Source organism: Bos javanicus, chromosome 14 (assembly GCF_032452875.1).
Source record: "Bos javanicus breed banteng chromosome 14, ARS-OSU_banteng_1.0, whole genome shotgun sequence".
NCBI lineage: Eukaryota > Metazoa > Chordata > Mammalia > Artiodactyla > Bovidae > Bos > Bos javanicus.
This window is the reverse complement of record NC_083881.1, coordinates 65,014,028-65,039,116: the sequence shown is the minus strand read 5'-3', so window position 1 is coordinate 65,039,116 and position 25,089 is coordinate 65,014,028. Positions and strand designations below refer to the sequence as shown.

Genomic DNA, 25,089 nt, shown 5'->3' with positions numbered 1-25,089 from the left:
GAGAATCCCAGGGATGGCCGAGCCTGGTGGGCTGCCATCTATGGGGTCGCACAGAATCGGACACGACTGAAGCGACTTAGCAGCAGCAGCAGTACTACGGTTTGTATAGCATGCTCGTAATGCCTTTTCTTCTTGAAACCTCAGTTCTCAAGGATTAGACCAGTCATCATTTCATATTTAATGTAAAAAAATACTTGTTTCCTTACCTCCTTTTTTGTTGTTGTTTTTAAGTTTTCTGAGACAGTAAGAGGAAATTGATGTATAGTGTCTTTTAATATGTCCAAGTTTCACTCTTATTTTTACTTTGAAAGTAGAATGTAGACTTCAGTGAATTTTGTCAGAGGAGATAGCTTTTTAAAAATTTCTTTTTAATTGGAGGATAATTCCATTGTACAATTCATTCCATTGTACATTCCATTTACAATTCCATTGTAAAGGAATTATCCTTTACAATGTTGTATTAGTTTCTGCTATACAACAATGTGAATCAGCCATAAATATACATAGGTCCCCCCACCCTTGACCTTCCGTTCTGCCCTCCACACCTGTCTCACCCCTCTAGGTTGTTGCAGAGGACCTGGTTTAGCTCCCTGTGTTATACAGGAACTTCCCACTAGATATCTGTTCTATACACGGCATTGTATATATTTCAGTGCCACTTTCCAGAGAAGATAGATGGCAAATCATTTAAATATTGAGAAAGTACTTTTACATTCTCCATCATATTCGAGTTAGTTTACTCACTAACTCACTAATTATTGTCCTCACTACCTTACTCCTTTGCCTTTTAAATGTCCTAACCCAAGTGTGGGACAAAACAGAATAAAGTAGAGAAAACTAACAAAACTATTATTTTTAGTTTCCTTGAACACAACTGATACAGGCTCACATTTTGATTTCAGTAGTAAGAGAATGAGTTAAAACAAGTACAGAGAACACGAACTCTTTGAAAATAGTTTATCTTTAGAGTATTAGCCTTCAAACTTTTTTCTTAGTACTTTCCTATCAGTAAAAATCTCAGGGAAGCATTCATAGTGTATCATTTATTGATTCATGCATTAAATATGTTTAACACTATATTAACATAGAACATGTAAGATAATTGTAATTTTAACATTTGAATCTTATTATTTTGATAGAATTTTAGTAATACATCAATAATATTGTTGTCAGAGTAATATTATGCTTCATTGAAAAAATAGTTTAATATTTCATTATTATAACAACTTAAAGATTTAATTCTTAATTCAGTTTATTTCAGTAGTTAATTTTAGTGGCTGACATAACTGAAAAGCTCCCTCACTGAGATTCGTTGACCTGAGACTGGAAATGTCTTTAATGATGTACTCAGGATACTTATTTTTCATTCTCATCCATTTTAAAAAGGTCTAGTACATTTCTGTCTTGCTTGTATAAATAAGATATTCTTCTAAATTAGTGGAAAGATGTTGCCTTATTCTTTTAAATAAGTTAGTGGCATCTTTATTTGTTATTTTTTTGTTAGTGGTATCTTTAACTCATATGTTTGGCCCTTTGTGTTTTACAGGAATCTTTTAAAAGTACCCAAATTGTGAGGAATAATTTATAGTAGATAAAGTAGATAATTTAATTTCACTAAGTGTAGATACTAAAATTTGTCAATTTGATTAAATGTGTGTATGTAAATTGTAATATGCATCAGTTAACCGAAACAGAAGAGTACCAGTTCCTTCCCGTTACTGAATGTCTTCTCTTCCTTCAGTGTATTCAATGTAGTGTTAACGTGCTTTCTTCTGTCATGGGAAAGATACACAGTGTTTTTCCACTTTACTAAATATTAAGTGCATGTCCTTACTTTTGAATAAAAGTAAGTATGAGTGAGTATTCTCATATACATCCCCTGTAGCTCAGTAGATGGTCTTGTAGTTTTATGCGTCACATTTGGGGACACTGCTGTATTGGGATCCAAAACACAAAACAGAGAGAGTCCATCATATGTGGTCCAGGTGGGAGGGTCCCAAGGAGCCAAATTAAACTAAACAAATTATTGGGTAATATAGTTCAAGAATTCTGGGATGGAGAAGTGATTAAAGGAATAAAAAAAAATCAATAACATCTCCACAAACATGCAGCTTAGGCAGAAAGTCATTGGTGTAATGACCAGTAAATGTGGAAATGGAAGAAGTGAGAGCCAGATAAGCTAGGCTGGGCATGAAGGTGAATAGTTCTTGAGGAAGTAAGCCCAATGGTATGTTTAAATCATGTTGTAGCACTTTGCAGCCTATGTAGGCTATGTAATGTTACTACAAGGTCTGTTCAGGTACAACTACTAACATTGCCTCATTTTCTCCTAACTGATAGGACATTCCCTTACTGGAGAAGGAATTTACATTTCTAAATTAGGAAGGACTCTCTGATAGCAAGAGAGAAAAACTGTATTCAAGTAATTTTAAGTTATAAGAAAAGGGGAGGGGGGAAATCGATTGATTCTGATAACCAAAATGGTAAGAAAGACAAATACAATACAAATCTTGTCTTTGGAATGGCTTAGAATTCAATTCCACACTGTGAGGATTCTTGTCTTTTCATGTTGATTTATCTCTCTCTTACTATGTGTGTGTGTGTGTATTTGACCTAGCATGGCTGTGGTACCTCTGGAGTCAAATACTTAATTCTGATCAAGGAGACAGTGATATGGTCCAGAACCTGTTGAAAAAATATCAGAAGCAGTTTTCTTTGGGCTTTCTTGGCTCATGTGCACACATCTTAGACAATCACTGTGGTCAAGGACGTTAGTCATTATGACTTGGCCAGTGGCAGCCCAGCTTGGGTCAAATGTCCAACCTCTGTGTTCAAGGGTGTGAGATATGGATACCAGAAAATGTAGGAATAGCAGAAACATGGCTCCTGGGGATAATTTTTGAAAGACAATCATCTATCTCAATTCACATCTACTAATTTTTCATTTTATGCTTAATCACAGTAGTTTTAAAACGCAAAATGTTGATTGCATAACATTTAGACTAAATCACATTTATGCGTTTCTGTTTTGATAGGAATAATGTAAGTGAATTTTGATGGTAGTGCATCCATGAATGGAGGGAAGGGTGAAAAATAATTTAGAAGAGAAAGACATGGGATGCATAAGATTGCAAACTTTATAGCAGGTGTTCATTTGTTTTGTTTCTCAACCTATAGTTTATTCACATGGGGAAAAGGAATTAGGAGATGTTCTGTTATATATAGTTTTGAAAATAAAGTTCTACCTTGCAGAATTTATTAATTTTGAAACTATCATTATAAACAGTTTTTAAGCAGATTCATTAATTCGAATTATTACACAATTTAAAATTTGTCAGCTAATTTTGAAGTTCTTTGAGGATATATGGTGATATTAAGTACATGGAAAGGTTTTTAAATGTATGGTCTTCTTTGGAAATGAGTTATTCTAATATTTTATACAAACTGGCAAGAATTCAGCAAAAATTCAACCAAATTGTTCTATATGCAGTCTTTTTTCCCTTCTTTTGCAGTCAGAACAAGATTATAGTTTCCAGATGAAATTCTGAATGTCACATAGTGATGACATATATTTTCCTGGTTGGCTCGGCATGAGATGCAATTTTGCATGCCATGTCACGCTGCCTTGCAGAATCCAAAAGCCATTATTTCCCAAGGGGCTTTCAGGAGTGATAGTATCAAATGTAGTTTGTATTTTAAAGAAAAGTCTCAGGCATCATTGCCATTCTTATGGCAAGTTGCTTAAAGGTTTATATATTATCCAAACTACAGAAATTTTAAAATAACATTACTATGTAAAGGTCACTTTTTCTCTAGGTTATTTAATTTTATATTGCCAAACAGTGAGTGAGTGAATGTCATTCGGTCATGTCAAACTCTTTGCAACCCCATGGACTGTACAGTCCATGGAATTCTCCAGGCCAGAATACTGGAGTGGGTAGCCTTTCCCTTCTCCAGGGAGTCTTCCCAACCCAGGGATCGAACCCAGGTCTTTCACATTGCAGGTGGATTCTTTGCCAGCTGAGCCCCCAGGGAAGCCCATGAATACTGGAGTGGGTAGCCTATCCCTTCTCTAGCATATCTTCCCAACCCAGGAATTGTCTTCTTCATTGCAGGCAGATTCTTTACCAGCTGAGCCACCAGGAAACGCCATTGCCAAATAGAGTTGCCAAAAACCATGATCAGTGTGCAATATAGATCAAGAATTATGAAGGTATAGTAGGAAAACCAGTAGATTAGTGGCAAAAATAAACGGTTTTAACCCAGTTCCCCTCCCATGTTAAGCTAACCTCAGATAGCCGCAATTTATTCATTTATAATATGGTAATAAGTGTACCCAACTATCTCACAGTTTTAAGTCTTAAGTAAGATATGTGAAAGTTCTGTATATGTGTATGGTAAAATGCAATTCAGATAAAACATACGATCACATCTTTTATGTTTGCATTTTAAGAGGAAAGGTATAGACTTCAAGCAAAGTGAAGCTTATTTTATTCATTAGGTTTTGACACTGCAATGTAGTTTTATTTTTTCTTGTTTATTTGATGACAATCATTCTACAGCTGACTTAAAACCCAATATTTCCATTTATGTCTATATAATAACATTTATTTCATACTGATGATCTTTCTATTTTACATTTGTTTTAACTAACTTGCTTTATTGCTTCTTTTCTTCTATTTTCTTCTTTTTTTTTTATGGTGTCTCAGGTTCAGTTCCCTGGACAGCTCTGTTTGGGTATCTTACAGGTCCTTAAAGCCAAACTTGTATCAAATCTGTCCAACTCTGTACCTCCCCTTACCACCATTGACCATGTTGCTCAAGGCTGAAACCCAGGACTCATCTTTAGTATCTCCTTGCTCTATCTGTTCTGCCTCCAAATTATTCTTAGTGTTTTTGTTTCAGTCTGTTTGTATGCTGCTTCCCTAGTCAGAATTGCATAATTCTTATATAGGATAATGTAAGGGTATCCTGATTAGTCTCCCTAGTGTCATTTCCAGATTATTTTATCATCTGTTGTCTAGATGACAGCACGAGTCATCTTATTAAAAATCTAAATTGGATCATTTTATTCCCTACTTGAAATGCTTTTGTGACTTCCTGTTGCACTTAAGGTAGAATCCACACTCCTTACCGAGGCTGATAAAGTCTGACCTGATCCTCTCTCTCTAGGCTTCTTTAATTTCATCTTTTGTCATTTTGCGTTACATCGATCATCTTTCACTTCTTCAAAAACTGCGTGCTTTTTCTTGCCTGGGATCTTTTGCATGTTCTGTTTCTATTGCTTCTATTGCTGTTTTCATAACTATTAAGTTTGTATTTAAATGTTGTCTTCTCAATAAAGAAACTTTTCCCTTTCAGTCTTTCTAAAATAGGTCTGTGCCATTCTTCCAAGCTTCTCTACCTTAGTACCTCTTTTCTGTCCTCATAATGCTTATCATACTGTGTTTGACTTACTCACATTTGTATTCCCAGAATCTAACAGCTATTTCTGGCATTGAGCAAACTGAGTAAATAATGGCTTCATGAATGAATAAATTCTATTTCTTTAGTTATTTTTATTTAGGGACTTAATAATCACATTCCTTAGCCTTATTTATCTTCCATCTTTTATTGATTTAAATTGACATCCTGTAACTTTTCAAATTTGTTTCCACATTCCCCAGGGATATTTTTCAAATATTTGGGAGAGGTAACAGCTTTTATTTTTCTTACCTTTTGCAAAAAGTGTATTTCTTTCCAGTGACATCAAAGTCATTATTAGGATTATGAGTGAGTTAACAATTCTTCGCTGTAGCTATGCGTTTGTGGTGCAGGCTCAGTCACTAAGTTGTGTCTGACTCTGTGACCCCATGGACTGTAGCCTGCCAGGCTCCTGTCCATGGAACTCTCCAAGTAAGAATACTGGAGTGGGTTGCCATTTCCTTCTCCACATAATGATAAAATTTTCTAAAATAGGTCTGTGCCTACCTATCCATTTAGTAAATTTGTTATTCATTCATTTCTGTCTTTCCACTGTAAACTCCTCAAAGACATAATCTCCATCTTTTATTTATCTTTATCTTTGTTTCTGAAGGTCCTTGCAAAACTAGGCACTCAGTAATGCTTATTGAATTGAACTAAGCAACTTTCCATAGCTCATAAGTCTTGGAAGGGGATAGCAGTTTCCTCTATCGCATTTTCAAGTGTTTTCTAAGCCATACCAGTGGAATGGAAGAATAGCAATATAAGAAGATACACAAATCTGCTTTTATTTTTGTTGTGTTGTGATTCCCTAAATCCTTATGAGATCTCCTTCAGATTAAGAAATTGGGGGATTGAGAGTCAAGTGGTATGATTCCTCTTCTGCTGTGTTCTTCAATCCAGTATGTTTTTCCAGTAGTCTTGCCTTCAAGAAATAGCAAGGAGGACAATCTGAAGCAGAAAGTCCTGGGAAGAGGGATTGAAGGGGAAGTGAAAAGGACAGTGGGGATCATGATCCTGTAGGAATTTATGAGCCATTTTAAGGACTTGGGCCAGTAAAATTAAGAGTAAATACATGACTGAACAACTTGATTTCCCAATAACATAAAGGGGAAACTAAAGATTGACACAGTTTTTTTTCTTGGTGAATATTTAAAACTTAAATGAAACTATAAATCATAAATATGTACCTTACACAAAGGTACTTTTTAAAAACAATGTCACTACACTACTAGGGAAAGATTTATTTAAAGAAGATACACATATGATTTTTTTCTGTTTTTAAAATATTAATGATTGATTTCAACTAATGCTTACTGAGCAAGACATTCTTATTATTTCATGGTGCTACATGAAATGAATATAGGAAACATGGATTGTCCTTGCAATGAAATGAATATTGTCTTGGTTTTAGCACTATGAAAACTGAATTGCATTTTACTGAATAAAGTACATAATTATATAAATTGGTGGTTAGAAGTCTTATGTTTAAAGGAAAAATTGCTATAGGAATTTTTTTTTCTTAATTTCCCATTAGAAGTCCTCCTTCCTTATCGACCAAAAACCAAAGTTGGCCAACTTTTGTTACAGGACCTCTCTAAGACTCTTATGCAATAGATGTTAGAAGTTTGAAACAGAAACGACTTAATTCTGAGGAACACTTTACTCTGAGAGCTGAATTCTACCGTCATTGAACAAATGTTTTTTGATTCCTTGGTATCACTAAGTAACCTTGTTATGATGAGAATCTTGAACTTCAGGAACATAAACCATTTGGTATCAAATGTCATTATTTTGTGCCATTGTTCTAGATATACTATAGGATGCTCAGAGTTACCGTTTAGCCATTGACACCATTATTTAAATCCTCAAAATAAGAACGGAGGTTTTTGACATACTGACTTTAAGTAATTGTTACCAGGTTCTAGTTCAGCCATGAGAAGGTAAAAGGATGTTCTGATGTAAATCATTGAGTGATATACAGAGGCAAAAAAATATAGACATTTACTTCTGCGGCTTGGAGTTTCAAGCCTTATGCTTTTTCAGCCAATTTTATCTAGGTGGTGTTAGATTAATAAATACATACATAAAGATCATTTCTCATTGAAAGAGTAAGGGGGAGGGGCAGGCAGAATGTATCTTTGAAGTCCAACTATTAACCACTGCATATAATTGTTGTACAGTATTACTGTGCTCTTCTGCTTCCTTTGGAGAAACAAATATTCAGACTTTTGCATTATACCATGAAGAATTAAAAATACAGAATTATGTCAGAATTCTATGAGATTATAAAGAAAGGGCCAAATCTAATTTGGAGAATTCAGTGACTGTTTCTCAGGAAATGATGTTTAAGGTAGAACTAAAACAATATGTTTATTGTGATTAAAAAAGGAAAGTCACTTTGTTTCAGATCTGGTAATCTTCAAGTTTTTTCTATATCTTCTGTACCTTGTCTTATATCAGTTAATTTTTAATTACTATTCTCTATATTTAAAGTAATTTAATGAACTTCTTATTACACAATGCAGCATTTAATATGAGTAGTATTCTTGACTTTAGATGTACTTATCATTAACTTCTGACATTAGATTAGTCCCCAGCATGTAGTAGATGTTACAGACATTTTGGTTAAAGTATGGTTCAAAATTGGCAGTTTTATAGAGTATAACTGTGCTACCTGTAAAATGTACATAATTACAAAAAAAATTATCTTTTGAAAATACAAGCTTGTCTTCCTATTCTGTTGTCTTTTGATAATATGAATATGATGGATTGAAAATTAGTGTATCTAAAATAGGTGCTTTTATACTTCTAATAGCCAGGTCAGTCTACTTAAAGAGATTTTTTAAACTGATTATATTTTTCATAGCTTTTTGGAAACACTTTTAAGCCACATAGAGATTTCAACACCTCGTATAATTTCTTAAATCATAATATCAGCAAATACAGCTTTTGGTGTGTAGTGACTTGAAATATCTATCACTTAACAGTCAGGTAATGGTGTCCAGTCTGCTTGATAATATTAACATTTATTAGATGGTTTTATTTTAAAATTGTAATAACATTATTTATACAACACTAATATTCTCTATCAGTAGATTTTTAAAATTTGACCGTAAGCAGCTTTTGTGGAAACCTTTGGTATCCATGGTTTCAAGGAGTTTTAAAATTTGGCCTGCATTTTAAAAAATTATTTATATTTTTAGAATTTATTTTCTTAGAGCAGTTTTAGGCTTGCATTTAAATTGAGGGGAAGGTTCAGAGATTTCTCACGTATCTACTGCCCCACACGTGTGTAGTCTTCCTCATTATCAAAAACCCCACCAAAGTGGTATGTTGTTATACTTGATGGATTTATACTGATCCATCATTATCATCCAAAGTCCTTATTTCTCAATAGGGGTCACTCATGGTGTAATATATTCTTCTGTTTGAACAAATGTATATAACAACATACATACTCCAATAAAGTGATATGCAGAGTAGTTTCAATGCCCCAAAAATTCTCTTTGCTCTGCCTATTGCTCTTCTCTCCTTAACTTCTCTGCTAATCTTTTTATTATCTCCATAGTTATGCTTTTTCCAGATTGTCACATAGTTGGAAGCATTCAGTACGTAGCCTTTTCAGATGGGCCTCTTTCACTTAGAAATATGTATTTAAATTTACTCCATGTGTTTTTTTTTGCTCATTTCTATTAATGAATAATAATCCATTTTCTAAGTGTACCACAGTTTATCTGGCAGCTCACCTTCTAAAGGACATCTTGGTTGCTTCCAGGTTTTGATAGTTATGAGTAAAGCTTCTGTAGCATCTGTGTGCATGCATATGGTTGGTCTACATTTAATTTAGTTATTTAAATCGGCAGAGTTCTACAATAAGTTTATGTTGCCATATTCTTCTCATACCTGCTAAGATATAAGAATAACTATAAGGTCCAGGTGAGTGGAAAGTAAATTAAGGTGTGTTTTATTTTAAAATGGGGCTTCCCTGGTAACTCAGGTGCTGAAGAATCCACTTGCCATGGGGGAGGACCCCAGTTTAATTCCTGGGTTGGGAAGATCCCTGGGGAAGGGTTAGGTTACCCACTCTAGCATTCTTGGGCTTCCCTTATGGCTTAGATGGTAAAGAATCCACCCGCAATTCAAGAGACCTCGGTTCTGACCCTGGGTTGGGAAGATCCCCTGGAGGAGGGCATGGCAACCCACTCCAGTATTCTTGCCTGGAGAATCTCATTAACAGAGGAGCCTGGCAGGCTACAGTCTGGGTCGCAAAGAGTCAGACGTGACTTGCTGTTGTAAAATATTAATTCTGAAATATACAGTAAAAAGTTAAAAACCTCCTCTCCTCTTACCCCTCATACAATTCCATTTTACTGTCTTCAAAGGTAACCTCTGTGAAGGGTTTGTATTTTATCTCTCTATAACTATGTGTTAATGAGATAAACACAGGCTCAACCTCACATACTGTTTTAAAAACATGTGGATTCTTCTACAGAAATACATATATTTTCACATCACAGTGTATCAAAAATATGATTTCTGTCATATGTTGAACTGTTCCTCTTTTTAAATGTTTGAAATACAATCCTATCACAAGTATTTCAAAGTTAATTTAACCATATCTTTTTTGATATTAATTGCTTAGCATTTTCTTCCTCTCCTTTCTCCTCCTTCCTTCTCTCCCTTTTTTTCACTATTTCAAATAATACTGCTGATACTAAACATTTTTCAAATTATTGATTGAATCTCACATGTCATATGTTTTAGTATTTCTGTAGCATAGGTTTTTAGAAATGGAATTAGTTTGTAGAAAAACTTGCATGTTTAAATATCCTGTCTTGTAATTTCACTCTGCAGGCTATCCTTATAGTCCCAGTATATGAAACATTCTAACAAAGGGCTTTAATGATGTCAGATGTTTTTAAAAATACAAATTAACTGTTTAAAATGTTTGCCGACATGACAGTTGAAAAGAATATCTGATTGTTGCCTTAATTTTTATTTTATTATTAGGAAAGTTGATCATATCTTAGTAAGTTTTTTGGCCAAATTATGTTTTGTATGAATTATTTGTTCATATTTTTTCCATTTTTTGTTATTTATCCATATGACACTTTGATATCTTCATTTGAACTTGTAATGGAAATCCTAGCCTGATAGGTATAAAACTATATTTCCTTTTCCTCTCCCCTCTAGTGCCATTCTTCCAGTTGATCAAATATAAAACCTTGGAGTTATCCTTGCTTTACTTTTCTCTCTTATTGTAGTTATAATCCATCAGTAAATTTGTTGGCTGTATCTTTGAAAACAATACAGAAATTCTCCATTCTTGTTAGCTCTGTTGCTACTACCACCTCTCACAACCTGTCTTCTTGTTTTAATATTTATGTAGACCGTTTTCTACATAGTAACCAGAGACTTCTCTCAAAATATGTCCATTAATTTCAAGACTGTTTAGAGTCATATCCTGTCTCAAAATAAAACCCAACCTCCTTACCACAGCCTGTGTAAGCCCTGTGTGATTTGGTCCCTATTGGTACCTCTGACCTTGTCTCTTGCTTCTGTCATTTTTACTTTGTTCTAACCATCCTTGCTTTTGTATGGTTTCTTGAAAATTCCTAAGTACACTCCCATCTTGGTGCTTTGCAGTGTTGTTCCCATCTGCCTAGAATGCTCCACCTCCATGGATCTCTCTCCATGGATCTCTTCTTTTTTTTTTTTTAACAAACATTTTTGAATGTTTCTTGGGATTGGGGGCAGGAGGAGAAGGGGACAACAGAGGATGAGATGGCTGGATGGCATCACTGACTCGATGGACGTGAGTCAGAGTGAACTTCGGGAGCTGGTGATGGACAGGGAGGCCTGGCGTGATGCGATTCATGGGGTTGCAAAGAGTCGGACACGACTGAGCGACTGAACTGAACTGAATGTGTATACTGTGGTATTATTAGCATGAGAATAAAAGGTTTATGTTCCATGCCCTTAAGATACTTTGAATCTACTATAAATGCAAATATGTGAACCAAATAGAGCGGAAAGGGAAAGTATGAGTAGATAATAGAACTTGTCATTCTCATAGTGATGATGTGGTAGCACTTAGTTTGGAGACTGTTCAATGATTACCAAATTCAGCTTAGTAAAAGTCTTGAAAACCAAGATCTGAGTCATTTATTTTATAGTATTTAAAATAGCACCCTATCAATTACATGTATCAGTTCAGTTCAGTTCAGTAGCTCAGTCGTGTCCGACTCTTTGCGACCCGGTGAATCGCAGCATGCCAGGCCTCTCTGTCCATCACTAACTCCCGGATTTCATTCAGACTCAACATCCATCGAGTCAGTGATGCCATCCAGCCATCTCATCCTCTGTCGTCCCCTTCTACTCCTGCCCACAATCCCTCCCAGCATCAGAGTCTTTTCCAGTGAGTCAACTCTTCGCATGAGGTGGCCAAAGTACTGGAGTTTCAGCTTCAGCATCATTCCCTCCAAAGAAATCCCAGGGCTGATCTCCTTCAGAATGGACTGGTTGGATCTCCTTGCAGTCCAAGGGACTCTCAAGAGTCTTCTCCAACACCGCAGTTCAAAAGCATCAATTCTTCGGCACTCAGCCTTCTTCATAGTCCAACTCTCACATCCATACATGACCACAGGAAAAACCATAGCCTTGATTGGATGAACCTTTGTTGGCAAAGTAATGTCTCTGCTTTTGAATATGCTATCTAGGTTTGTCATAACTTTCCTTCCAAGGAGTAAGCGTCTTTTAATCTCATGGCTGCAGTCACCATCTGCAATGATTTTGGAGCCCCAAAAAATAAATTGTGACACTGTTTCCACTGTTTCCCCATCTATTTCCCATGAAGTGATGGGACCGGATGCCATGATCTTCGTTTTCTGAATGTTGAGCTTTAAGCCAACTTTTTCACTCTCCACTTTCAATTTCATCAAGAGGCTTTTGAGTTCCTCTTCACTTTCTGCCATAAAGGTGGTGTCATCTGCATATCTGAGGTTATTGATATTTCTCCCGGCAATCTTGATTCCAGCTTGTGCTTCTTCCAATCCAGCGTTTCTCATGATGTACTCTGCATATAAGTTAAATAAGCAGGGTGACAATATACAGCCTTGACATACTCCTTTTCCTATTTGGAACCAGTCTGTTGTTCCACGTCCAGTTCTAACTGTTGCTTCCTGACCTGCATACAGATTTCTCAAGAGGCAGGTCAGGTGGTCTGGTATTCCCATCTCTTTCAGAATTTTCCACAGTTTATTGTGATCCACACAGTCAAAGGCTTTGGCATAGTCAATAAAGCAGAAATAGATGTTTTTCTGGAATGCTCTTTTTCCATGATCCAGCGGATGTTGGCAATTTGATCTCTGGTTCCTCTGCCTTTTCTAAAACCAGCTTGAACATCTGGAAGTTCATGGTTCACATATTGCTGAAGCTAGCTTGGAGAATTTTGAGCATTACTTTACTAGTGTGTGAGATGAGTGCAATTGTGTGGTAGTTTGAGCATTCTTTGGCATTGCCTTTCTTTGGGATTGGAATGAAAACGGACCTTTTCCAGTCCTGTGACCACTGCTGCGTTTCCAAATTTGCTGGCATATTGAGTGCAGCACTTTCACAGCATCGTCTTTCAGGATTTGGAATAGCTCAACTGGAATTCTATCACCTCCACTAGCTTTGTTCGTAGTGATGCTTTCTAAGGCCCACTTCACATTCCAGGATGTCTGGCTCTAGGTGAGTGATCACACCATCGTGTTTATCTGGGTTGTGAAGATCTTTTTTGTACAGTTCTTCTGTGTATTCTTGCCATCTCTTCTTAATATCTTCTGCTTCTGTTAGGTCATACCATTTCTGTCCTTTATCGAGCCCATCTTTCCATGAAATGTCCCCTTGGTATCTCTGATTTTCTTGAAGAGATCTCTAGTCTTTCCCATTCTGTTGTTTTCCTTTATTTCTTTGCATTGATCGCTGAGGAAGGCTTTCTTATCTCTTCTTGCTATTCTTTGGAACTCTGCATTCAGATCCTTATATCTTTCCTCTTCTCCTTTGCTTTTCACTTCTCTTCTTTTCATAGCTATTTGTAAGGCCTCCCCAGACAGCCATTTTGCTTTTTTGAATTTCTTTTCCATGAGGATGGTCTTGATCCCTGTCTCCTGTACAATGTCACGAACCTCATTCCATAGTTCATCAGGCACTCTATCAGATCTAGGCCCTTCAATCTATTTCTCACTTCCACTGTATAATCATAAGGGATTTGATTTAGGTCATACCTGAATGGTCTAGTGGTTTTCCCTACTTTCTTCAATTTAAGTTTGAATTTGGTAATCAGGAGTTCATGATCTGAGCCACAATCAGCTCCTGTCTTGTTTTTGTTGACTGTATAGAGCTTCTCCATCTAAAATGTAACATATATATATGTCCACATATATTGTTATAAGTTATTCTTTGATTTCTGAAATTTTCATTATAAAAATTATTGAATTTCTCTAAGTTCTTCATTTTAGACAAAGAAAATTCTTGTAACATTACCTGGTTTTCATGTGATCAGTTCTTTTGAAAGTGAAAATGAAAGTGTCAGTTGCTCAGTCATGTCCAAATCTTTGTGACCCCATGGACTATAGCCCTTCAGGCTGCTCTCTCCATGGAATTCTCCAGACAAGAATACTGTATTAGGGTAGCCATTCCCTTCTCCAGGGAATCTTCCCAACCCAGGGAGCAAACCTGGGTCTCCTGCATTGCAGTCAGGTTCTTTACTGTCTGAGCCACCGAGGAAGCCGAGTGCTTCTTTTGTTTACTATCAAAACCAGTGTTTTCAGTAGAGAGATACTATGAGTAAGCTTTTATTTTCAGGAAAATTCACATTTGGGAAGACACATTTTCTATTAATTCTGGGTGAAGGAAGTTCAGTTTTCTTTTTCAATAACATTTTTATTTATGTTTTAACTTCATACTGAGAAATTCATGGATTGTTAGGTTATAATTAAGTAAATTTACACAATGTAAACACATCCATGTATTCAAAAAATAGAGCATTACTGTTACTCCGTAAACCGACATCCCAGTCATCAGTCTCTGAAAAAGAGTCATCTTCACTCTCTTGACTATTAACAGATTGTTTTTTTTGATTTGGAGTAATTGTAAAAATAAATAATTTTTTCAGTTAATATGATCTAATATATTTTATAATCTCATATATTTTAAAATTTTAAACAAGGGAAGAAGTAATAGTAGAAATATTTTCTGTATATTTATGTGAAACTACATGGTACATTTCTATTAAATTATCCTACCTGTTCTTATTCTTAGAATCCAGACCATTGTCAGTTCCTGTTAAAGCCGTGCTGACCATAACTGAAGGCTGTAGAAGTCCTGAAGAAAGAATGAAAGAGTTCATTGGAGTAGTATGGAATGCAGTTAAGAGTCTAACACTGCAGGTAAAATGAAAGTTAGAAATACCATGGTTTAATTTCTCTGTTGCCTTTTAATTTTCAGTGGTTTTAAGATCAATAAAAATTTTCTCATTGGTGACACTCACATATACAACCTCACTTTCACAATTTAAATGAAAATTATTGGTGCTCTTTGCAGATTAATAACAAAATGATAAGAAATGCATATGCTGTTCCTGATAGAGTTACAAAATTATGCAATAATGGTCAATATACCAATAGCATACCTATTTCAGTACTGAAATAAAAGCTTAAATTAAATTAAAATGATTACCTATTTATTTTTCCTACCTGACTACATATTAAATATGAAAATATTAATTATAACTATTGTTACTAAATTTTATCACTTTTCACTTTTAAATATACACAATTTAATCTTACTGAATTACACATCTTCCAGATCATGTTTTAACGATGGAAATATACAATTAAATGCTTATCTCCATTTAATAGAAACTGGGTAAGCGTGCTGCAACCATTTTTAAGTTTTCATATAGACTTTTTTCCTTGAGATAAGATATGACAGACTGATAACAGAGGCATCTTTATAGAATTTTATGTGTACCAGACAGTAATATCTAAGTATTGGGACCTTCTACTTCTATTCAAGATGTTGAGAATTGCAGAAGAATATTGCTCTCACCTTATGAAAAACAAAGAGTAAGGTCAATGATCTGCAAAATTATACCAGGATGCTTCACCCACATAAAGTGCAAGATAATACATATGTGCTGTTCTTAGCTGCTAGGTTTGTGGTAATTTGTTATGCTGTGTAGAAAAGTGATCCAAACATCTATGCCTAGCTATAATTCAGTTTGATAAGTATAATGAAAACTTTTAAAATCACTTTTTAGAAATAACGTCTAAAACATATCCAAAATCTGGTATCAGTATGTGAATATGATTAATTCCCATGGTGACCCTTGAATAACATGGGTTTGAATAGTATAGGTCCATTTATACGTGAATTTTTTTTTTTTTTTGGATACCTCAGTTCTTCGTGATCTATGGTTGCTTAAACCCGTGGATTCAGAACAGTGAATACAAAGGGTAGACTGTAAAGTTATATATGGATTTTCTGCTGCAAGGGATCAGTGCTGTTCGGGTCTACTGTATTTAAAGTACTGTTTAATACAAGATCCGGTGACTTTGGCAATCTATTACAGCCTCTCTTTTTTGAGTATGATACTTACATAAAATTAAGAGAAGAGGGGGAGAGAGAAAGTATGTTTTGTGATTCTTTGTTATTGTTTTAACTCTCAGCTTAAAGGAAAAATGACTTTGTCCACAGGTTCAGCTGTGTCCTACAGTCTCTGCCAGCCTGAGGCCTTATGCTATTAATATTATCCTAGTAACTCATTTTGTTGACTTAGTTGTATTCCTCTCTACTATCCTCTGATGCATTGGGGGCATCAGATGAGACAGGAAGGTGAGATTCCGTGAATGCAGGAAATATTCAGTGTCTTTACATTGACTTCCCTGGTGGCTCAGATGGTAAAGCATCTGCCTACAATGTGGGAGACTGGGTTTCAGTCTCTGGGCTGGAAAGATCTCCTGGAGAAGGAAATGGCTACCCGCTCCAATATTCTTGCCTGGAAAATCCCATGGATGGAGAAGCCTGGTAGACTACAGTCCATGGGGTTGCAAAGAGTCGGACACGACTGAGAGACTTCACTTACATTGATTGAGATTGATTATAGAAGCAGAAAATAGACAGTACTCCTAAGATGTTGCTGAATATTTATAGTCAATGTTACTTTCTTTAGTCTATAGTAAAAGACTGTATCCTTAGGTTCTCTTTCATTGTGTATCACCCAGTCCTTGTATTAATATTTAACTATGACGCATGATAGAGCAAGCTAGAGTAGGTGTGGTTTTGCTTCTGATGACTGTATTTATTCACTTAACTATATGTAGCTTTTCTTACAATAAAATCTTTAATCTCAGGGGAGATACATTGCTGATGGGAATAAGGGTGATACCTGGGCAGTTGTATCTCAGTTTTATTCATTTTTTCTGAAGTTGTTCAACCTCAGTCTGTATTCTTAGCTTACTCTGGTCTGTGGTCACAAGAAAATAAAGTTTTTTATTTCTTCTTTTTCTGTTTAATGCCTTACTAACCGTTCTGTGCTCCTCTAATTTTACTGATTGATTTAACACATTATTTCTACTATTTAAGTGACCTATGAAATATATGCTTTTTTCCCTGATGAGTAATACCCATCATCTTTTTATGTGTTATTTTGTAATCTTCTGAAAAGAGTAGTCTGTGGTATATTTTGTTGTTGTTTTGCTAAATTGTATACAACTCTTTGTGACTCCAGGGACTGCAGCATGCCAGGCTTCCCTGTCTTTCACTGTTTCTTGGAGTTTGCTCAAACTCATGTCCATTGAGTCAGTGATGCCATCCACCACTGCATCCTCTGTCTTACCCTCCTCCTCTTGCCTTTAATCTTTCCCATTAGGGTCTTTTCCAGTGAGTCGGCTCTTTGCGTCAGGTGGCCAAAGTATTGGGACTTCAGCTTCAGCATCAGTCCTTCCAGTGAACATTCAGGGTTGAGTTTCTTTAGGATTGACTGGTTTGATCTTCTTGCTGTCTAAAGGACTGTTAAGAGTCTTTAGCACCAGAATTCCAAAGCATCAGTTTTTCGGCATTCAGCCTTCTTTATGGTCCAACTCTCGCATCTGTACGTGACTGACTACTGGGAAAAAACATAGTTTTGATTACTGTGGACCTTTGTTAGCAAAGTGATGTCTCTGCTTTTTAATATGCTGTCTAGGTTTGTCATAGCTTTTCTTCCAGAGAGTAAGCATCGTTTAATTTTGTGTCTGCAGTCACCATCGACTGATTTTGGAGCCCAAGAAAATAAAATCTGTTACTGTTTCCACTTTTTCTCTATCTGTTTGCCCTGAAGTAATGGGACCAGATGCTGTAATCTTAGTTTTTTTAATGTTGAGTTTTAATCCAGCTTTTTTACTCTCCTCTTTCACCTCCATCAAAAGGCTCTTAAGATCCTCTTCACTATCTGCTATTAGGTGGTATCATCTGCATATCGAGGTTATTCATACTTCTCCCAGGAATCTTGATTCCAGCCTGGCATTCGCATGTACTCTGTATATAAGTTAAATAAGCAGGTTACTCCGTACCTAATTTTTGAACGAGTCTGTTGTTCCACATCCGATTCTACCTATTGCTTCTTGGCCTGCATACAGGTTTCTCAGAAGACAGTTAAGGTGGTCTGTTATTCCCATCTCTTTAAGAATTTTCCACAGTTTATTGTGTGGTAGTCAATAAATATAAATACTGAAGTGATTAGTAAGTTAAGATGAGTAACTAATTTGAGCACACATATTTCTACTATAATTTTATAAATAACCGTGAACTTATTTAATTATGGTTCCATCTGAGGTTCTAAATTATAGTATGATGCAAATAATACTTCATGTAAAAAAGGAATAATCCTAATATTATTAGATCTCTAGCATTTTATCTTTCATATCATGTTTTTCTTTAGCACCGTACCTTAAGTCATTTGTACTCAGGAGTTAGTTGTGTTTTGATTTCATTAAACTGGGACTAAAAACTGGTTGGAAAGGTATGTTTTCTTAGTTTCTTTTCTGAGACTCAGTGTATAATAGGTTTTCAAGGCCATCTCTTAATATTTTTCTTCTTGTTTTTAATTTTTTTTTTAATAATGAAAGTATAAGAACACATTTATAGGAGACTTGGAAAAATACAGAGCAAGATTACATATAGTTCCACTATAAATTACAATTTTTTATTAGATAAATTAAGACTTTATATGGAATTTCAATATCAAACTGTCAAAAATTAATAGGACGAATATTCAGAGAAGTAGAAGGACATAGTAGACCTGAAAAGCACTGTGATACAATTCAAAATAATTAAGATTTATATAATTTTAACACCATAGTAAGATATAAATTCTATTCAAGTTCCCATAGACTGTAAGTTAGGAGACACTGAAAACATATCCAGGGGCATAAAACAAAGTGCAAAAATTTTGTACTCTAAAGGTTTTTAAATTACATAGAGTCTGTTCTCTTATCACTATCAGATAATGTTAGAAATCAATACAAACATATTTATAAATAACGTTTATATTTTCTAGTGCAATTTGACATTTACCGAGAGATCTTTGACTTAGCCATTGAAACCCTCAGTAAAGTTAGACTGAGAAAAACACATAGGGTGATTACAGAGAAGAAAGATACAGTATTATTAAGTAAAGTACATATTTTATTAAAATTTCATAAAATTTTGTGCTGGTGTCCCTTTTATTTGTTTTTATACCTTATTTCAAAACTCCATATTGTATTTAATTGCATCAAGCAACTTCAGCTGCACACAACAAATTCTGGTAAATTCTCTTTTCATTTCTATTATGACATAGTTTCTAATTCTCCTTGTTATGCCTTCTTAGGTACACCCGTCACTTAAAAATGGACACTTAATTTCCAAAAATATGGGATTTTGTTTAAAGTAACTTTAATATTAATTTCTCATTTTGATACTAACTTCTCTTAACTTTTGATGTCTATCCTAATACAAAAAATTTCTTCCGTTTTGACACCTAACTACAACTTTCTTTTCCGGGCAACACAACTCCTTTGTTTTTTTTTGCTCAGTTTTCCTTCTCTATTCTAGTGAAAATGCTTTGATACCAAAATAAGCTTGTATCGTAATCATTTCATATGTATGAAATACACATATGCAGTATGTTTGTATAGAAATAAAAGTTTAATGTAGTGGGACTGCAGCAGGTTTCTTTTTAAAATTAGGTACTTTGTACTTTTTTCAGAAATGGCACTAGAGTTGATGAAGATGTGTACTATAATTTGAGGATTAGTTCCAAAGCCCTATTGCTCTTTAATATGTCCTCCTTTACTTTTTGAGAAAAAAAAGTACATAGTTAAAAAAAGTACATACATAGTTTCTGATAAACATTGTATTTCTAAAAATTTCCTGTTGCACATAAGTATTTATTTAACATTCAGAGGCATGTTAACATTTTAGTACCCCAGTATAAACTTGTTTGTTTATTTTTTAAACATCTAGCTGCTTAGTAATACATTATGGAGTGTTCTGTTTCCCTCCATTTATTATTCTTTCATTCATTATCATATTCAGCACTCAATTTTATTATATATTATGGTAGATCCTGAGTAGACAAAAGAAATATAGTAGTTCTCTTGGTCTAGCAGGAAAAAGACAAATATCCATTGTATTGAAGCATCTTGTGGGGAGTGTCTCTTAGATAGATCCCTAATAAAACTCTTGCCATCCAAAAGAGAAATGGAGTTATCAGGGTAAATGTCATCTATTGAAAGGATTTCTAGGGCAGGCTCTGCCAGGTTTGTGATGAATTTGGATACTATCTCAGATTAATATTTATTGATCTTTAGAATTAGATGACATGATAGCATTCTCCAGATTATAATAGTGATAAAAAATGTATAGCTGTTTGAAGTTTAATTTGGTCCTAAATATTATTTCATGATGATGTAAGTAATTGTATTAAAAATAACCTCATTCTCTCTTATCCATTCCACTAGAAAACTGGTGGCTTCTCTGGTGACTCCAAGAGTAAAGAGTCTGCCTGCAATGCAGGAGACCTGGGTTCATCCCTGGGTTGGGAAGATCCCCTGGAGAAGGGAATGGCAACCCACTCCAGTATTCTTGCCTGGAGAATTCCATGGACAGGGGAGCAATCGTTTCACAAAGAGTAGTTCATTTCTAGCGATTCAGATACTATAGAAAAGTGGACTAGTTTAGTATATCCTTTTTTTGATCCCATTTTGAGAAGTTACTGTAATGGGGGCTAAGAAAGATAGTATTAGGGTTACCTGATTATTTGATGGCTCTAAGAAGATCTTCCAGGTAAAATTCCAAGTGTAAGAAATCTTTATAATATTTGTAAGCCATTAAGTAGATACACAGACATGAACTTGGGTGAGTTTCAGGAGATGGTGAGGGAAAGGGAGGCCTGGTGTGCTGCAGTCCATGGGGTCGAAAAGCGTCATCCAAGACTGGGCATCTGAATGACAGAAAGTAGATACATGCATGCTCCACAACGTAAGATATTCTGGAAAACAGACTCCTCTTCCCGGGATGAAGATACGGGAACTGGATTTATTTTGCTGCTTCAAACAACCAAAAAAGAAATGGGCGAATTATATTGAACAATGGTTTCAAAACACTAGGCAATAAGAAAAGTTAGACAGCAAACCCTGAGAGACTTAAGGTAAAAATCACCAGGAACCAGTGACTTATGCATTTGGAGAATAAAAGGAGGGAATCTAGTTGGTGTTCCAGGTTCTGGTTTGGGTAGATAGTGATGCAATCATATGATAGGAGCAGCATCCTTTCAGGGTTAGTGGCAAATTGAGAGTTTGACTTTACATGTGTATTTGAAATGTGTATGAGATACCCAGTTATCTCTTACACTGAATATTCATAATTGAGTTTAAGGAAGAGATGCACCATATAAATATAATTTTAGAAATCATCTACAGATGGTTAAAACTAGGAGAATTCAAAAAAGTATGTTAAGTTGAAAGAGCAATGGGCCAAGTGAATACCATTTCTAAAGTAGTCGGTAGAAGAGAATGTCTCCTTAAAGAAAACCCTAAACGAAAGATTAGAAATGTTGGAGGAAAGGTCAAAGAGTTCAAGGAGCCATTGTCAACAGTGTCAGATTCTTAATGTTTGCTATGGGCTTTACTTGGCATATTTGCAATATGAAATGGTTAAATTAAGTAATATTTAAGGTATGCACGATTCTCATGTTCTTATATGATTCTTTTAGTTCTTTGGCTTGTTTTGTAATGATGCAGTGCCTTCATTAGCTTTACAAACAATAAACTTAATCTGGTATGTCATTCTGGATTAGTTACAAGTAAAGATATTTCTTTCGTTTTTAATTTTGGCTAAGTACACATATAACATTTACCTTCTTAACCATGTTTAAGTGTAGTTTAGTCTGATCTTCCTTGTTGACTAAGCTTTTTGTGTATAAATTAACATTTAATTAAAGGAGTACTAAATGATTTACGTTTGTATAAATTATTTTGAAAATGATCAAGGCACCTTTCTTACCTCACTCCTAGTCCCAGTCCTGTCTTATACATACCATATACTTAGACATTTTCAACTGTTTGTATATTCTGAAAAACTTCAGAATAAAACTAGATTCTGATTCAATGATCAAAATCTAGGCCCTAAAACTGAGTTTTTAAAAGAGTTGTGTCCACTCTCCAAGACATTTTATGAGCCAAATATAAAAAAGAAAACCCTGAAGTTGTCATCAGATTAAACAAAACACCATAACTTAAAGTCATCAAAGGATTATTCTTTTAATGGAAGTTTGAACAAGTAAATGTGCTTGGAATCAGAGTTTCTGGAAAGTTGATTTTGGAGCCAAAGTTGGTATTTGCTAAGTTCATGTACTTTATTATTTTAGAAAGATGTATGTTGCATTAAGACATCAACAGTATTTATGATAACCTATTTATTTTTCAATGGGAAAAAGAATTTCATACTTTATAATAATTCAATTGTTTTATAGTACTAAATGTAGTCTTGAACAGTTTTTAAAATGAACTTGAATTGGAGGGCCTTTTCAAGATAGATTAGCATAAACTCATTGTTTTTGTAGTTTTCCTCTGTTCACTCACCAGCAAAGTTTCTGTCTATTACGTTTTTGTTCCAGAACGACATAATTGGCAATGGCATGCAGTTGACAAAATAGAAGTACTCTGGCCTAGGATTCACTAATAAAGGAGAACATTACTCTTGTGTTTGCCAAAGTCAGTCTCCTTGACTTTTACATTGAAGATTGCGTTGCTGTCCTATGGCATTTCCTGGGTGTTTTGGCTAGTTTCTGACAATGGACAGCATAATGTCATGGACAGTTTATTTTCCATTTGCAAGATCCTGAGCTCCTTCTTTTGCTAATAATGTTTTATTCCTTTTAGGAGACAACTTCCCACATTCTGTGAGATTTTGGTATGAGTGTGAAAGTCAGATAAGCTAGAACAATTGAATTTTTTTTCCTCCCAGAAAGTTATATATGTATAAGAAGAGATGTAGTAATCATGTTACATGATACACCTAACGCTCTCAAGTCCAGTGAACTTCCTGGCTTATTTGCAGGATTAAATAAGAGTAGATATTAGACATATCAGTTGTCAGTCACATTAATGTTAAAAGTAATCAACTACATTTAATGCTTAAAATTTTGCATAGAAGGCTATAGTTTTATTTATAGGCATTGAGAAAGTAACATCAGTTGCATGATAGTTTGTTAGAAAGAGGAAATCCTTATTACAGTCTAGGAATTTTTTTCTTGTCTTCCCTTGACAAGTATTTATGAGAAAAATATGGAGATTTATAACATTTCACTGTGGAAAAGAAGATAACCAAGGTGCACTTTCAAGGTTTTTAGCTAATGTCCTGAACTGTATATATTTAAATTTGTACTAAATAAATAGGATATTCCAAATAGTTTCATAATGTATTGTGAATTTATAGAATAGGAAACGGTTTGGGCAATAGTTTATTTATGTTTCATAGTGCAAATATAATACTACTTATTTTGGTAGTCTCTATATGCATAAATAGCTAAACCATAAGCCAATAGCATTTTAAAATAGAAGGATTGTGAGCGTCTTTTACAAATCCTTGAGAATTAATATATAGATCTGGCATATAGTAGATACTTAGTGTATGTTCATTGACTTTATTTAGCAAACATTTTGGTGACAGTTAATATGTTAACCTTTATTTCAAAGCTGATTTTCCCCCCATATACAGATGAGGAAGCTGAAGTCATGAAAAGATTAAATAGCTTGTCAAAGGTTCCACAGCTAGAGTTGAACCCATCTGGCTGACAAGTCATTTTTATTAATCACTCTACTAGGTTTCTGTGAAATGAAATGATGAACAACATGTATTAAACAACTATTTTAATTAACATCATTATCTAGTGCTAATAAAAATAATTGTGTTCCCTTCTTTAACAGTTACTTAGTACCTCTTTCATACTAGGTGCAGTACTGTGTACTGAGACTGTAGCGTGAACAGAATAGGCACAGTGTCTGACAGTATAGATTGTGTGCTCTAGTGAAAATTATGTAAGGCTATTACTAGTTTTAAATGCTGGAACTGTGTCCTTTCTCTATAGTCCTGACTTCAAGCTCAGTAAATGGTGACTGTTAAAGAATGCATGAATAAAAGAAAGAAAAAGTGAATGAAAATACAAACTGCATTGTTTCTTCATTCTTATTTTTTATTTGAAACTGTGTCCTGAGGAGTAAATACATTCATTCAGAGAACATTTTATTCTATATAAATTTTCTGAATACAATTATCACTAGATTTTTAAGTTTTGAAGAAAGGAAAACATTTGGGAAATAGGAGCATTGTTTTAAAGAGCAGAAAATATGGTATAACATTGTAAAGCATTTATATAAAGTTAGTCTATATGATGGACAGTTTGCTAATTAAAATGCTTATTATGTTAATGCATAAATGAAGCCCGTCTTAGTTTCTTCTTTTTAACTGAGTTGTGATCACAGTTGTAGAGTGCATACATTAGAAAAATCAAAGGTTACCAAACTGTACTTATAGAGGATAGGGAGTACACAATGTCATATATCTTTTTAAGCAGCACTTGAAATTTCAGGAAAAAATAGAACTTGGACCTTCAGAAAAATTGCATGATAATCATTTCACTTATTGAAATAATACCAAACAATTTCTACTTTAGTGGTTTATCCTCAGGATGTGATACTTAGCTATGTAGCCCTTGACCTAATAGGAATCAAAATAGAGGTGGTTCTACTTCAAGAATTTGTAATAATCCCTTCACTTTAACACATGAATGTGTTCAATATTGGCGAAAGAACATGTTGCTACCAAAACTGAAATAAGATCCTTGAAACAGAAAGGATGTTGCCATGGAAAAATGAAGTAACACTCAGTGCAGCTGTGATGCATTAATGAATAGGATATTTTTTTTAAAAGATCATTTGTGTTTGGTGTGGCTCAGAGGGTCCCAACCAGATGGTTTCCATGAACATGATCTGACCCCCGGTTTGAGGACTTCTTACTGGCAGATTACTTCATTTTCTTTCCCTTGGATTGTCAGAT

The 25,089-nt window shown here is 34.7% G+C and overlaps 1 protein-coding gene across 25 annotated transcripts in view; it reads left to right on the top strand.

Annotated features, from left to right (window-relative positions):
- VPS13B (vacuolar protein sorting 13 homolog B) overlaps positions 1–25,089 on the top strand; it is an 804,527-nt gene that overhangs the window by 345,555 nt on the left and 433,883 nt on the right. For 24 of the 25 annotated variants that reach the window (XR_009740672.1, XM_061438325.1, XM_061438316.1 and 21 more), the window contains one exon: positions 14,770–14,897. Coding sequence is in view for 24 of the 25 variants with exons in the window: in XM_061438325.1 (XP_061294309.1) it covers positions 14,770–14,897 (128 nt within the window). In the remaining variant the exon portion in view is untranslated. Of the gene's footprint in view, positions 1–4,115; positions 4,151–14,769; positions 14,898–25,089 lie in introns of those variants that run through there. The other variant, XM_061438341.1, reaches the window with a different exon arrangement.